The 15,944-nt window shown below is 46.2% G+C and overlaps 1 protein-coding gene across 4 annotated transcripts in view; it reads right to left on the reverse strand.

Annotated features, from left to right (window-relative positions):
• RTN4 (reticulon 4) overlaps nt 1-15,944 on the reverse strand; it is a 39,745-nt gene that overhangs the window by 5,723 nt on the left and 18,078 nt on the right. For 2 of the 4 annotated variants that reach the window (XM_082049312.1, XM_082049313.1), the window contains 2 exons: nt 3,289-3,496; nt 961-1,099 (listed from right to left, as the gene is read on the reverse strand). In XM_082049312.1, coding sequence (XP_081905438.1) covers nt 961-1,099; nt 3,289-3,496 — 347 coding nt within the window. Of the gene's footprint in view, nt 1-960; nt 1,100-3,288; nt 3,497-6,870; nt 7,001-10,625; nt 10,827-15,944 lie in introns of those variants that run through there. The other 2 variants (XM_082049314.1, XM_082049315.1) reach the window with 2 other exon arrangements.

The following is a 15,944-nucleotide window of genomic DNA, read 5'->3' on the forward strand; positions in this document are numbered from 1 at the left end:
AAGTTATCAAAACGCAATTTTCGCTGTGTAACAGGAATTCTCTGGGTCAAGGCTGTAGCCTTGCGATGCTGCAGAGATGAATCCAAAGTACTGAGCCAGTTCAGCGTGAAAGACACAGATTCCTACAGCCTTCTCCTCCTCTCCTTCCTTCCTTCTCCAGCCTCGCACAACATCAGCCACAATCCCCTGTGTTCAAGTTGAAGCGAAATTATAAACTGGATCTAGAAACTCCGGGTAAAATCCTGAGATCTGCCCCTAATTTCAGTTCCACAAACCTAACGAAGACTCTTAGAGCCTTCCTGTTTTCCTCCAAGTTTCACTAGAAAGCCCTTCCCCCAGCCCCACGGCAACTCCAGGGACCTTGCAAAGCACTAAGTAAGGGATTTACCCGAGGATAAATGCAACTTTATTTCAAGAAGATTAAGCAAACTGAAAAAGAAATGGACAACACGTTGTACTCTGTAAAGGAAACAATTGTTTGAAAAACGGAGGAAGGCGATTAGCTTGAAAGGAGATAATATAATTCTCACAGAACAAAACTGAATGGTCCTCAGCCCTTTTGAAAAAATTATTATTATTAGCTGTCAGTTTTGCTCTACACCTTCAACAAATCCCATTAACTACAGCTTGAACACGGTCAAGATACCTGCTAGGCAGTATTCCAGTCATCTCTATTATACTGTCACAATAAAGTACAGATCACATAGCCACTCTATTACTGCACGAGGCGCTTTATATTCAACTTTACATTCAACCCTGTGTGGCTAACAGCAAGCTGTACTTCTGCAAAAACAAAAAGGCTTGGTACTTCCAGCAGGCAAACAAATCTCAGTATTTACTTACAGGGAGCCCCGGGTGCCATTGTTATTGCCGCTTAGAAGGAGCAGTGGGCTTTGCTAACCCAGGTCAGCATGGATCCTGTTACACGAGGCTGCTGGACCTGGGCTGGGCTGGACTTACCTTCAGAGAATCAACTAAGTCATCGACTAGGAAGAGGCGCCTCAGCTCTTTGACGGTGCCGTTGAGGTGACCCAGCACCACGTTGCTGTATTTCTGAATCAGCTCCTCGGACACGGCGACATCGGACTCCAGGTAAGCCCTGCGAGAGAGGAGAGTCAGGAAACGGCTCCGCCGGAGCGCCGCCCAACGCCACCAACGCGCTCAATGTACAACAGCAGCATCTGCTTGCGGTACAAAGAGAAAAACCTCACTATATGAACAATGCTAGAAGGATAGAGCAGAACTAAGTTATTCTTGGAAGGTAAAAAAACACACTAAGACATGGCAAAATGAGCAAGTTTTTCATCATGTGCTGCAAAAACTTCTTACAGTCAGTGGTAACAGTTCTTTAACAGAAAGACAGAAGCTCCTGTCTGGTTAAGTGTTCTTTCCAATACACCGCGACTTTTATCTGTAGTTGCAGTGGCTACGGCAATTTAGACTCTTTAAATAGAGAATAATTTCTGTATCCAATTTGCATGTTGGAGGGAGAAGCAGCAATGCAGCACATCTGTAACACTTCACACTTACTACTGTTGGTAAATTTGTACTTTTGCTTAGGGGGAGATTGTGCTCTGGGCTGGTTTTGTTTGATTTATTTCAAAAATAAACCCCACAGAGCAGAGGCTCCTATGTATGTCCTTCAAGGCCAAGCTAAAGATGGTTAACAAATTAAAATGCTTCAAATGTTAAGTACGGAGGGTGGCCATTTCAAGGCTCCATTCTGCTGTCCACACTTGGCTTCCCTCTGCACACCCTTCTCAACTCAGCAGCAAGAGATTCAGCACCTGAATCAAAAATTCCATTTTTCTCATGGGTATGCTCTTCACTGTCTAACTAAATTCAAGCAAAAATATCCTTCTTGTAGTGGAAGCTGTAGAGATAAGAAGTAAACCACCAGGTGTGGTAGATGAGAATGGCTGGAAGCCTCTTTTGAATATCAGTATTTTTAGAAATAACCTGCACAAAGAGCACAGGTAGAACAAGTTTTGCTTGTTCTTGCTAAGAAAGAACGGAGCCGGTGAACTGGCAATGCTGCTCGGATACTGCGGTGGGCAGAGCCAGCGGGATTTCAGCTGGTCACCCGCCCCGTCGAGGGAACGAGGAGGCTCACACGAGGCCCTGATAGTTCAAAAAACACCAAACAATAAACTACGTTTACAAAAGGTAAATATTTCATGCTGCTGTACTGAATGTTGTTGCCAATTGATCAGATGCCTAAAAGCAAATGCTCTTTTTGTCCCGGAGTTTTGTCCCACAGCACAGAGTGGCTTCCACGGGGTGAATGAGCCACTACCTGTGGTCAGGGAGGAACGGACGTAAAGCCAAGAAAACCATTTATTTTGCCTTGCTGAAGATGAGGGGAAGAGAATGGGAATAACTGGAAACAGCACAAACTTAGTAAGGGAGGTGTGAAGAGGAGGGCGAGCAGGAGCTGCTCAGAGGTGCCAGGGAAGCTGGGATTGAACCGCTTCGTTATTAATAAAAGGAGAGAAGCGAATCTGAGCGGCGTGGGACAGGGCCGCTACGGAAACGGGAAACACGGACTCTTAGTAATTACTCTGCCACATTAATAACCTTTTATTTCTCCGCAATAATGGGCAGCACTGTAGTGCACCCAGGAAGGGCTGAGTGCGCGAAGCACAGGCGGCTGCCCCAGGGACTGGGCTCCGCGCAGAGCTCGGGGCCTTCTGGGGACCAGCGTTCGTTAATCCCGTGACTCAGCGCCTCAGCCCTAGAATCGAGTCCAAGTTCCTGCAGTTCTGAGCGAGGCAGGCTGCAATCAACCTGGGTTCTGCTGGAAAGGCAGCCTCGCGTGTGGAGAACACAGCTACGCTGCTACATGCTAAAGCACACGTTTGAAGACTATTTTTTTTTAAAAAAAAGCATCTCCTACTACATTTATTCTGATTTTTGCTAAATATATTGCACAGAAAGTGCTGCTTCTCCTGGGTATTCTTTTCTTTGTGTACACCATCTGCCACTGGTTCACATTCAGAAGACTCCACCATTCCAAAATGCACGTACTACCCCATTAGACTGAAGTATTTAATTTAAGATACTCCAGCATTCCCAGGGAAATCCCCTGTACCAAGTACTCAGATCATTTTCCTTACTCCTGTGTATACCCATACGTGGCCATGGGCCGGATAACAGATTTTTCAGCACAGAGGCTACTTACAGCATTACGCAACATATTAGGCACGTGTCATCTCCTGCTTCTAACAGCACCGATGCTGCCGTTCCCCAAAACAACACACTCTTCCTTAATTCAAAGAAACACCTCACCTGAAGGGGTGGCCTTCATCGGACTTCTGGATGGCCTGGATGACTCCCTTGTATATCCTAAAGCTGATGGTGACGGAGAGCAGGGCCAGGGCGATGTAAGCTGTCACGCTCACGATGCTGAACACTGTTAGCGAAAGCAGCAGGAACAGGCTGGCACCAAACACCACTCCCGTCTTCTTAATGTCGCGCCAGTAAAGGAGGTCAACAACTAAAACAGGAAAAAAAGGTAAGAAATTACAACAAGATACCTTTTGCATCTGCGTGACAACAGTAAAACGTGATTCGGGACTGCTGGGAGTCACCGCAAATGGAACTCGCGATCTCACTGTCAAGCCAGAGCTGAAATTACACCTAAAAAATAGGTTATTTTAGCACTAATTTTGTATTGAATTTCAGATTATTTGGATTATTGTATTGGGATTACCTCAAACGTAATTGCTAAAATTTAAGAACAACTCTGCCCTTCAGCAATGTCAGAATTAATCTCTTCAGCTACTGTGCTGTGTTCTGCACCAGAACCGCAGCAGTTTGTGCTTCATTGCGTTTTGTTGTTGTGGATTTTGTGGCGGTCACTCGCTGAAGAGCTTGGTTCCGATTCCTGTGATGACAAATGGCAAGACACTAACGGATCTCTAAACCACTGGATCTCTGCAAGTCTGGAAGAGGCAAAGGCAGCTCAAGACTCATTAACAGCTCGTTTTGGTTCTTTGTGACTGAAGACATTCCCACGGGAGTTCATAATGTCGATTGTTGGTGACAGACTGAGACAGCAAGAGAGAATAATCTCACCGAAACTTCAACCCGGGCTAAATCTGCTGTGCTACAAGGCAAAATACTTCGTTTATAAACCAAGTTAAGCGACCCTCATGAGAGAATATAATATAATATAACACCATTTTTAGCAATAGTGTTTAAACTCCACCCTTGCCCAGGTGACATGAATGGTTGAACGCATCCGCTGCAGATCGGTTTGGTTGGAGATGAACTCATTCTGCTCTGCAGGGCACACAACTGGGCAGGGGGCATCTACTCTGCTTTTATACGTACACAATCAAACCCATTCTTCCTGATTACATTTGCACAAGAACAAGTTCCTCTTCTGCATCCAAACTGCTTGGTCATAGCAATAATGTAAAGTTACGAGATACAAAACTCAAGGTACAGAAAAATTATTACAAGTTTAGCAATCCTATCTAATCCTAAACATCACCAAAGTTATTTGTAAGGTAACATAGCACAATTCAGAGTGGATTCTTGCTCTGAATAACTGCAAAAGAAAACTGAAAAAATTAAATTTGACTGTTATTTCTTACAGGATGAAAATGTGGTAATACAACATTAAGTACTTAGGAGCCTCTGTAGGGCAAAGTCTGCAAAATACCCCCATAGGCGCAACGTGAAAATGCCGCCGAGGCTGTGGTGCAATTTCACAGTGTTTCAGAAGCTGAAGTTCTTCATTTCCTCATCGTTTCCGTGGGGAGCCCACAAGAGCAGGCGGCACGGGAAAGATGGGAACCCTGCTCAGACACTGAAAGCTGCCATTTTCATAACGCAAAATATTGTATCCAAATATTTAATTCGCATGTCAGCAGAAATTTCCTCAAGCTCTACGGACAGAACCAGGTTACAGTTGCATGAACGCCTGAAATTTGTCCTGAAGCAAAAGTGCCGTGGCAAGAGCGAGCCAGACCCCCCCAGCACCCCTTTGCTTCTCTGCGCTGGGACAACCCCCGCACAAAAATAATGGGAATTAAACCCAAGCAGGCGGCCAGATCAGATCCTGGATGCGGTTCAGCGTGTGACTCCACCAACATATGGGGTGCGAGATAGAGCAGCCGAGCGCAGGAGGCGACACCGGGGGGGCTCTCCCAGCAGCCCCAATCTAAAGCCCTCGGCTAACTGGGGCCCGGCCTCTCCCCACACCCTGGCCACTTGTTGTTCTCCTGGGTCTCCTCGTGTTACAAACCTGCACGGCTGCTTGCCCTGTCAAAGGAAGGAAGCGCAAAGCAAGACAACTTGTCTTTAATATTTGTAAAAATCAAACAAAAAAGCACCTCATTGTAGAATTCCTTTTGTATGGGCTATAATCCCTAAATTTAACAACATTTGGCTGTGCTCTAATCGCAAAAGCATCTGTTAGTCTCTGTACACCTCACCTTAGCTAGCGTAGCAGGTTAAAGGAGCTTAGGATCGAAATTGTGAGCTTGACCTAAAAATGGTTGTGAACAGCAAACCTAAACCAAGCTGCAAGTATCCCTAGCGCCACGGGGAGACTTTCAAAACCAGTCTTGCCATTCAAAACCTGGTGGATTTTGTGCTCCCAAGAAATCTCTGAAAAAAAAAACCCTCATCTCTTTCTGACTATTTGCTTCACGTACTGAAGTGATATTTATTTTTAAGTGTTGCAATTTGAGCATCCATACATTCAAATTTGGGTGCTGCTCCCGTATCGTGTGACAGCCCAAGAATGAGCGCGGCTCGTCTCCGCTGGCGGGCTCTGGCTGCCTCCTGGGAAACCACTGCTCGCAAGCAAAACGCATGGAGCCCAAACCCAGCTGTAAGGAACGGAAAGCCAGTAATTCATCTGGGTGACAGCTTCCAAATAGCAGAAACAAAGGTAAACGGCAGGAATTAAAGCACGCCACAAATGCCAAAGGGCGCTCAGCGCCCCATCTTTTTGTTCTTGGTAATGGGTAAGAAAAACCCCGGAGCGACGTCCCCCAGAGCGGAGTTAAAGTGCACATGAAGCCTTTTCCTCGCCCCGTCTCCATTTGGAGAACAACCAACCCAGCCTGGGCTTAATGACATATGTATCTGGTTTCATTGTAAATTCCTCAGAGGGAAATCCAGCATTACAAGTGCCTGAAAAAACTATTTGTAATTTTCAGTCCAAGAGCACATTAAGAAATTCATTTGTATTCTGCAATTGATCAGAAACAGGTATTTGCGTTTCTTTCTAAAGTAAAAGAAAATATTAAAAGCATTACTAGAAGCAGCTTCCTGGCTCTAACTTGCAGGGAGATAAAAAGCAAAGCAAACACACCAAAAGCCACAAGCGATCCTGTTCGCAGAGCAGCGCTGCCAAGCAGCATCTTTCCTCACAGAAACCACTGCAAGCTTCATTTTCTACAATATGAACTACAATCTCATGCATTTAACACAAGTACTCCAGGCCTATTCCAAAGCAAGAACAGCTGCCTACATTTGGTAAGCACGAACTGTCACTTGGCACGTCTAAAAATAGTCCCGCTAGCATCCGTGCCTTACATGCACAACTCATCCTATTACATTTTGCTGTTAAAGCAAGCGCCGCGGTACGTTTATCTCTGTATTTAAAGAAAAAAGAAAAAACAACCTTTCCTTTCTTTCGCTGATTATTTAACTTAAAACCGAGCAATTCATATTTTGATAACAACAACAAGCGGTTGCCTATATTTAACCTAGTAACGCTCTTTGAAAATAAACTGAACCAAGCAACGCTCTTTTTTTTTTTTTAAAGAAAGAGAAATGAAAGGCTCGGGAGCTAGAAGCGCGGTTCAAAGCTACTTCTCTAGGAAAGCGAACGGAGGAGAAGGGACTGACCCATCTTGGCATCCATCTTGAGCGGGGCACGCAGGCGGCGCCGGCCCAGCTGACTCGGCGCCTCTTCCCCTTCCTGCCGGGCAGCGGCGGGTCGGCCGCTCCACTACGCAACCGCAGCTGCCGCCCCCGCACAGCGCGCGGCTCTCACACCAAACAACAGCCGCGCTCGCTGCCAGGGAAAGGCCGCTCCTGGGAAAGGAGCGCACCCAAAGAATAAGGCCGACAGTGTGTGGTTTATAACGCGGCCCTGACACTGCGGCCTTTCAGTAAGCTGGGAGGCGAGGTGGAATTCTTTATGTTCTTCGGATAATAGGGAAAATAGCGCAGAGGCACAAGTGAGAGGGTTTTTTTTGGCTCGGTTAAGAGCAGGAGCGTTGTGCTAACACAGAAACACGGCAGCAGCGTGGAGAATGGGCGGCTTTCTGCCGCCTCCGAGGCCGCGGGGATGACTGTCACAAGGAAAATTCACTCTAAACCAGCAAAAACCAGGACACGGGCACAAACAGGCGAACCGCTGTTAATTGCTGCTTAGAGGGCGCTTCCCAGCTGCACTAAATAAACTCTGTATTTACACAGGGTTTCTGCTGGTGTTTTCCCAGCCCTGGCAGCCCCCGCTGGCCACCAACCAAGCCCAAGGAGAAGCCACCAAGCCACCAGCTGGCCCAAGTCTCCCCAGCACAGACACCACCAGCAGCCTCAGGTTCACCATTTGCAAGGTTTCCTACATCCAAACGACCATTTAAAATCATGGTTGACAGCAGGAGCAGTTATTCAATCCAACAGAGTTCAAGCCTCCTTTGATACCCTGACCAGATGAGCTGGAGCCCATTTGGTCCTTGAGCACCTTGTTGCACGTGGGTAACACCACAACAATCCCAAACTGGTGAAACTGGGCGGTTACTGGGTGACTGCACATGGAGCCGCTTTCCCTGTGCTGGGGACAGAGCAGCAGGACCAGGGGACACGCAGGCCCACTGGATCCCAGAGCCCCCAAAACACGTTGCCATCACACACCTTTCACACTTGGCACATCTGCCCCACAATCCCCAGCAGGAAAAACTGATACACATGGTGCTAGAATGAAAATGAAGTCTGACATTACCAGATTGTCCCCCCAAAACACAAATACTATGTAACAATTACTAATGAGCAAAGCAGCACTTTCTGCCTAATCATATACCCGTGCATGTGTGCACAACATACAAACTGGGAAAATCCTTCCAAAGCCCTGATTACTCAGGAGAGAAATTCAAACAGCTCAAGGGCTGCACAAGCCTGCGCAACCCTTTCCACCATCTCACTAATCTGAACCAGAATTCTGATAGATTTTCAGCACATTAATCAAGAAAAATAATCATCTTGGGGTAGTCTGAGGGTCTCACTGTGGTATTCCTCTTACCATTAGCATTATCCAGCAAATAAAACCTGATAAATCATTAAAAAATACATACACGTTAGACATTTTAGTACTGATTACCCCATAGGGGCTGTCTTTAAAAGTGCTAAAAATAAAAGTCATGCCACCCCCAGTGTAAACCTACCTAGAGGATCAATAGCACAGGTATAAACCCCCCAGGCTGCAGCACTGTCGCTGTGCTGCCTCCGCAGCTGCTACGGCCCAAGCACAAGAAACATGCAGACCCAACCCAGGTTTAGGGTCGTGTTAATCAGAAAGCAGTGCTTTAGTCAGGAGGTCTAACTATGAACTATACTCTTCCCTGCTTTTAGACTTGATTGTTATGTTGTTTGGGGTTTTTTTAATGCTATTTTTTAGCATGGAAAGAAACATGTTGCAATATTTGCGTCTATATTTATTCTGGGCAAGATGAACAGTGAAACCAGGCCCTGAACTTTACCCATCATTGTCCATGCCACTGGAGCCTGACCCCGCAAGAACACACGAAACAAGGTGTCTCCATGTCCTCACAAGCAAATGCCACCAGAAACCACACTAAACCAGGCTGCAACAACATTGCAAAGGAGAGGAACCAGGCTCTTCTGCTTCCTCTGAAAACCACCTTCTTACTCTGCTTCCATTTTCTTTTAGTCCTTATCTCTACAAATTAAATTACGACAAAACCTGGAGGCAGCAGGGACTTTCTGGGAGGGAGAACAGGCACTAAACCAGCTTCCTCCGTCTCGGGCGATGCCCCCATGTGAAAACAAAGCGAGGGGGAAGAGGAATTTAAAACGCTGCTTGAAGCAGCCGCAGCAGCACAAAACGCACACGTCGGACGGGTTGGGGTTTGCTTTGTTCCATCACTCGCTGGGCAGGTCCATGTTGTGCAAAGAAGCGGGTGCACAGACCCAGCTGCTGTACCCACAGGGCTGGCACCGTGTCCCCCCGAGTGTCCGTGCAGGCACGTGCTCCTCGGCAGCAGCTCATTCATTTAAACCAAGAAAGGCTCCATTATTCTCAAGGCCTCCAATCCCAGGCTCTGAAATGTCCTCCTCGAGCTGCAGTGAGGGACAGACCAGGTTGTGAAAAAACACACTTGAAAATTGGGCTTGAACCCTCCAAGGTAACTTGCTTTTCAATTTTTACAGAAACCTTCCAACCTCGCCCATCTTTTCTTTCCCGCCCCCCCAACCCCAAGAATTTCAGGCCTGACGTATGGAGTGCTGAACATTTAAACTGCTTACACATCAAGAACGTATTACGAAACATTGCAGAATATTGCTTCCTGATATTATACAGCCCTTTAAAGAAAGATTAGAACTTTCAGAAGGTTGCTGTGCAGGGTCAAAGTCTCTTTCCCCGCAGGGCTTATTCTGCTACTCATGTAGGTTCTGATAGAACATTCGATGGATTCTAGATAGCTGGCAATTTTGTCCAAGTGGAACAAAAACACAGAGATTTTTAACAATAGTTATGGAAAAAGAGGAAAAGCTCGGGAGTGCAAGTACCAAGCACGACAGGGCCCTTTAAGAAGATACTTAAATAGCCAGAAATGATTAAAATTTTTTAAAGCGTGTCTTGTTGATAAAGTTTGAAGATTACGTATTCAAATAAGGCTTAAACTCTTACAGACTGAGCACTAATATAATGATCCACAGAGATTTACACTGATCTCCCACTGGTGGTTGCAGGAACAAAGGTCAGAACCACACTAATTTAAGGCTAGCTACTTATTTACCTAAAATGATTTGATATTATGGCTGTAAATTCTGAAAAATGAGGCACAGGATTACCTAGAATCCAACAGAACTGTGAAAAATGCAAAGCAAACGTGGCTCAGGGTGAACTGCAAACATCGCTGTGCCAAACACAAGGAAAAAACAAACCAAACAAAAACGCACACAAAAAACTCACCAAACCCAAACCACCGCCCTGCTGTGATCTGCATGCCATGGCTCCTCAGAAAATTATTCAACGTGAACTGCAGACACTACATTCTTCCCAGTTAATGGCTAGTATCGTTAAATTATTAATCATCGAGTGATTTCAAAGGAACATCAACTAAATTTGATCGGTGCATACCAAAACAAGCCGTTCTTTAACAGGCTCCGTAGGGCTGAAAAAGATCTGCAGCGTCACACAAGCCGTTTCACCTACATAAATAATTCATTCTTCTGCATTGTTCACATTTACCCATTTTATCCTACGGCTTTTAGAATTTGGCACGCAGTACGGATAGATCTTATACATGCAAATACATTTCGCGAGCAAATACGTGCTAAAAACATGGTTAAAAACAACCCGCAGCACCTCAGGCTTTCAAAAGGAAAGGGAAAAAAGATGAAAGAACAAATACCCTTGTCCTTCCAGCTGCTCAGCTGACTGTCCATCTCTCCAGGAACGCTCTACCCTCCAGCTGCGGTCTCAATTCTGCATCCCAGGAGGAGAGCTGCAGGAGGAGAAGCCCGGGCTGGGAACCATGGGCTTCCCCGCAGCGTCTGCGGCCGCCGCTGCTGCACTGGTGCTGCAGGAGGGCGCAGCTGACGTGCGGCGGGTGTGGAGCTGCACTGACGCAGCGCCAGCGCCCGCCCGCCCCGGCTCTCACGCAATCCCCGGCCGCTGCGGACGATTGCGTCGCTCACCAAGAGGACGGAGCGGATGCCAAGGCGGAGAAAGGAATCGGCGGCACGTAGGGAAGCGGCTCGTCCCCGGGAGGGCTGCTGCAGCTGGTGCGGCGGGGAGCGGCGCAGCCAACAAAGCCAAGCGCCCTGGGCGGCTCTTCCCAGCGCCCGGGAGCCGATCGCAGGCGGCAGGGAAGCTTGCAGCACTCTGCAAACAACGGCTACAACGCGGTTATAGATCTGCATGTACGCCTGCCCCTCGTGCTCGTTAAACAAATGTCAGGCTGTCTGGAAGACCAGCAGAGACATCTTTGTCATGCACCTCTCCCTTTAAAAAAAGGCTTGAAGGAAAACAGAGTAACACCCTTTCTGTGCCTGTAACAAAAGCAAGAGGCTCCTAAAGAATACAAGAAAGCTTTTGCTGCTATCTTGAGTCCTTATGAACCGCTCAGCCATATTTACTCATCTTATCAAAGGTTTAAGAACCATTTTCTCGTCCTTTACCTAATTCTCACAACCAAACGCCTTCTCCTTTTTGTTTCATTCTACGTCAGCATCCTCTGCCATCAGCTGCAGGCCTGACAAATGCTCCCTTCGTTTAAATAAAACCAAGAACCTCTAAGCTTACATTACTAACATACAGAAAGTAATGTACACAAATGAGACAAGCATAAACTACAAACTCAAAGAAGAGATGAGCTGTGAGAACGAGGATGTCATTCTGTGTTCCTAATTCTAGTCTGGAGTGTCTCCCTAACATCCAGGGCTGCTAAAAACGCTAAAAACTCCCCTGCATTGCTCCAAACTCTCTTCAAAAGTTAATACAGCATTTTCTAAAGAAAAGAGCATTCATACAAAGCCACAAAAGCACTGCAGGCTGGCTGGGATGGAGATTCTGATGCAGTCCATAAAAAGACAACCTTGCATGCAGAAAGATTCCCAGTTACCTGAAAGCCCTATTTATTACTTCAATTGCCACATAAATTTATGGCCCCCTTTAACAGCAAGACCAGTTACATATACATTTAACTTATACCAACATGTGTGTTTCATTCCCAATTTCAACAGGTAAATCAAAGCGCACGCTATCAAAGGGAAATGGGAAGCGGATGTTCAAGCATCATAGCATAAGAACATTTGAAAAACACATCTGAAAAATCTGTTTCTCTCTTTGAGCCGAAACTGAGATCAACTGGAACCGCCACAGGCCGTGACTCTCCCCCCACGTCTGTCTGGACGACTGCACAAACCTGATGCCTTCAGAAACATCTTTTCACTCATTATCAAATTTCTAAAGATACACAATTAAAGCCTCTTCGTCTTCACATTCTTTATATTATATACATATATATATATTATTACTTACATTCTTTATATTATATACTTAATATAGGATATTTATGCAATACATCCCTAACCAGACTTACTGGTACAGCTGGTGCCCTCAAGATCCTCCTCTCCACATACTCAATGTGCAAATGATACCCAAAACGAAGTCTGGATCCCTCTGTGCTCGCATCTCTTATGTCAAAAAAGATACACCCACGTAGCCCTCCACAAACTTCTGGAGAAGCTTTGTTGGTTCATTAGGGAAATGGCACGTCTGCGTCTACACCAACATTAACCAACAACTATCCAACGTTAATCGAGCCACCCAGACGACTAAAAGAGATGCAAACAATTCTGAACGTGTTCCAGTGAACGCACCAATGTTCAAAGGGGCAGCCTGCCCGCAGGAGAGCATTTACCCACTACAGACACCACGCTAAACTACCCTGAGCACAGGGACTGACAACAGCGTTTTCACACCAACAGGCGTCCCCGGCTTCCCACAGGAGAGCATTTGGGAGGACTACCCCATTCTCCTCTCGCCTGAAGCCTCAAACGTGCTCATTTACCACGAACGCTCCATTTTCTCCATCATTCTGCCCCCGTGCAGTCAGTGTCCCCAGGCCTCGCTCTGTCGCCAGCCCCAGCTACACAAACCTCCGCATTTTAACAGGGGGACACAAGAGCACCCATGAACCACGGCAGCTCTAGGTCCTTCCTGCAGAAAAGTTGCACTACAAGTGCGTGTTTGTTGGTTTTTTGTTTGGGTTGCTTGTTTTTTCCCTGTTTCCTCCTACTCCCCCGCCCGAATTCTCCACCCTGGAACAGAACTCTCCATTTATTATTATTTACCTAGTAGCATAAAACAAGACCTGAACAAAGAATCTAAGATATAATCAAAATTAAAGCGAGTTACGTTGAATTATCTTCTACAAATAATCTGTTCCTGAAAGAAACCAGACGCATCCCAAGGTTATTTTTCCCCCAGTGAAAAACAACAAACAAATCCAACCCAAACACTTCCCATCTGCTGAATAGATCTATTTAACCAACTACACGTACGGAAAGCAGCAGAAATGAAGCCAACGGGCGGAGCGCTGGTGCAGAGCAGCATTTTCAACTCCTTTGAAGCTTCACAGAACTGTAGGGAGCTGGTTTGCAGTCACACAACCACAGGAAGCGTTTGAGCTGTGCCCCCATGACTTGGGAGTACAAAGCAAAGCCTGGTCATTCCCGCCGCTCTGGCAGCCTCTAAAGCACGTTTTTCACACACCTGCAAATGTGCCCCCGCATAAAAATGTGGGAATTGTAATATATTAGTAATTAGCTGTGTTTCTGTAATTGAGCGCCCCATGGCATACAGGAAAACAGGGGATCTGTAAACCCATAGGATTCAATGCGAAATGAACGTCTACGGGGCGATATTCACGAGTGCTGGGCAACACCAGGCTCCTCGGCCCCAGAGTCAAGACCTCGAAGGCACGTTTAAATCTTACGGGAACGCCCTACGTTAATATACCAAGAGATTCAAAGTGCCGGTGTGGTTACATCTTAGTACACAACTTTCAGGCATGGGCAGGGGTTTAGATTTTGGGGTCTCTACAATTTACTTTGATCTTGTAATTCAAGAATGTAAAAACCTCCATGTTCCAATGATCAAAAAACACATTTATGGAAAGCTTGGCTTCCTAGTGTGTTTGGGAGAATTAATGATCTCTATCCAAAATCAAGGGAGGGGTTATCAGAGAAGAAAGCCCGTACAACATTAAATAGGTATATTTAATTTTCAACCTAAGAATATTAACTAAACGTCAAGAGTGTGGAGTTTCTGCAGAGCCGGGCTGCGATGCTCTGAAAGGCTCAGTGCACAAGAGCCACAGCTCGGCTACTAAATGCCACTAGATGGCATCCAAAACCTCTTGGATGAGCTACTGGCACAGGGGACCTGACGTCCCCATGTCCCTGGCGGGAGCTGCAGCACAGGGAGCAGCATCCCAGCCACCATTTCACCTGCAGCGTTGTCCTGGAGAGCAAAAATGTGTGTTTTGGAGAGTTTTTTGAGTGTGAAGCAGCAGGATTGTCTCCTAAGAAGCCAAACACAACATGTACTGAGAAGAAGAAGAAAAAAATTTGAAAAAAAAAAAAATCACTGTATCTGAGTAAAGAGGAATTGCTGGTGTTGCAGGGACATCAGTGCTGTTGAAACTTTTATAAACAAGGGGCTGCTTTATAGTTAAATACAGTTCCGAACTGGTTTTGGTTTGGTTTTTAAATCCGTGCAGCTATGATGTCCCTGGGGTTTGGTACCGTCACTAAATAAAACAGGTTACACAACAGTCTGCTGGGCGGTGTTAAACAAACCCCGTCTAGCCAGGAGGCTGTTAAAAGCTTTACATTTGGTTTGCTGGAGTGGTGGAGTTTCTTCAAAAGTCTGCAGCCCTGTTAGAATTGGTGTTAGCTCACCGCAGGGCACTGGGACCGGTGCAAGTGACACTCTTAGGTACACAGACATGCTGGCATTTAGGTTGGCTTTCAAAAAACCAGCACTGGTGAGTGTTCATGAACCTTAATTTAAGTGCATCAGTAAGGCTTGTTGAAACATTGATCAGTCATACAATCACACCAACTGATTTCTGTAAGTCTTGAGGCACAGTAAAACCTATTTCAGTAGCACTGCTAGGGAGAAAGGAAAAAACCAGCACCCAAAGGCCCAGTTGCAAGGCCAAACGTGCACAGATCCACTGCTTGGCCTTGTGAGGAATTATTCCTCCTTTCTGAGAGCATGGAAGTGTATGTGTTAGTTCTCTGCTGCTACTCAAACCGTGCTGAAGTAGCAAGCTATTAACAGCAGACATCTGGTTTTGTTCATGGTTTGCCATTAGACTCTTGGGGCAAGTCTCAGAAGTCCAGTTCTGTATTCTGTAATAAATGTGAACAAAAAGTAAACGGCACAGAGGGTGTGTGCGGAGGGGGTGGAACTAGAACAAAGGCCCATGTTTTTGAGTTAGTATTCTCAGCTGATTAGCTGTAAGTGTTCCTCCAGAGGAAAGGCAGCCCATGGACTAACGTCACGGCCGGACAGACGCCTGCCCGGCCCAGCGCTGTGCCGCCGGATGGGAGCACGAAGACACCGTTCCGCTCTCTCCTGCTACGGCAAAGGGGTTTCCGTGCAGCTTCTCCGGCAGTTCCACATGGACAAAAGAGGAGCAGCTGTGTCCTGGTCAGACCCAAAGGAAGAGTCTTTCTTCCCAAGGCCACCCCCAGTCTGCCATATCCATGCAATGCTTAAAAGACTTGTTGTTAAAAGAACTACCAAAAAAGCTAGTAAAGTGCAACATTCTCTTTCTTTGTTGTTTTTGAGTAGTCTGATCTCTAAACAATTAACCCTTTGACATGAAGTGTAAGATCCCCAGCAGCTGTTCTCTAGGCAGCTCTATGTGCTGGGAGCCTGAGCACAGGAGACTCCACAGAACACAGATGGTGGTTGAGAGCACAGGTACCACCCAAACATCAGCACAGGGCAAATGGGAAACTCCTTCCTGCCCACCTGTATGGACAGCAGAGGTGAGACAGAAGGAATGGCAGCTATCCTGCAAAGTTAAACATTAAAACTGCATCTTCTACCTTATTTTCCAAACCCTATTTCAATTGCATTGACACCCTGACATTCCCCTCAACATATGTGTTTTTCTTTTCCAAAATGCATTAGATGCAGAAGATGTATG

This window comes from Streptopelia decaocto, assembly GCF_964273445.1.
Source record: "Streptopelia decaocto genome assembly, chromosome: 3".
In the NCBI taxonomy this organism is placed as follows: domain Eukaryota; kingdom Metazoa; phylum Chordata; class Aves; order Columbiformes; family Columbidae; genus Streptopelia; species Streptopelia decaocto.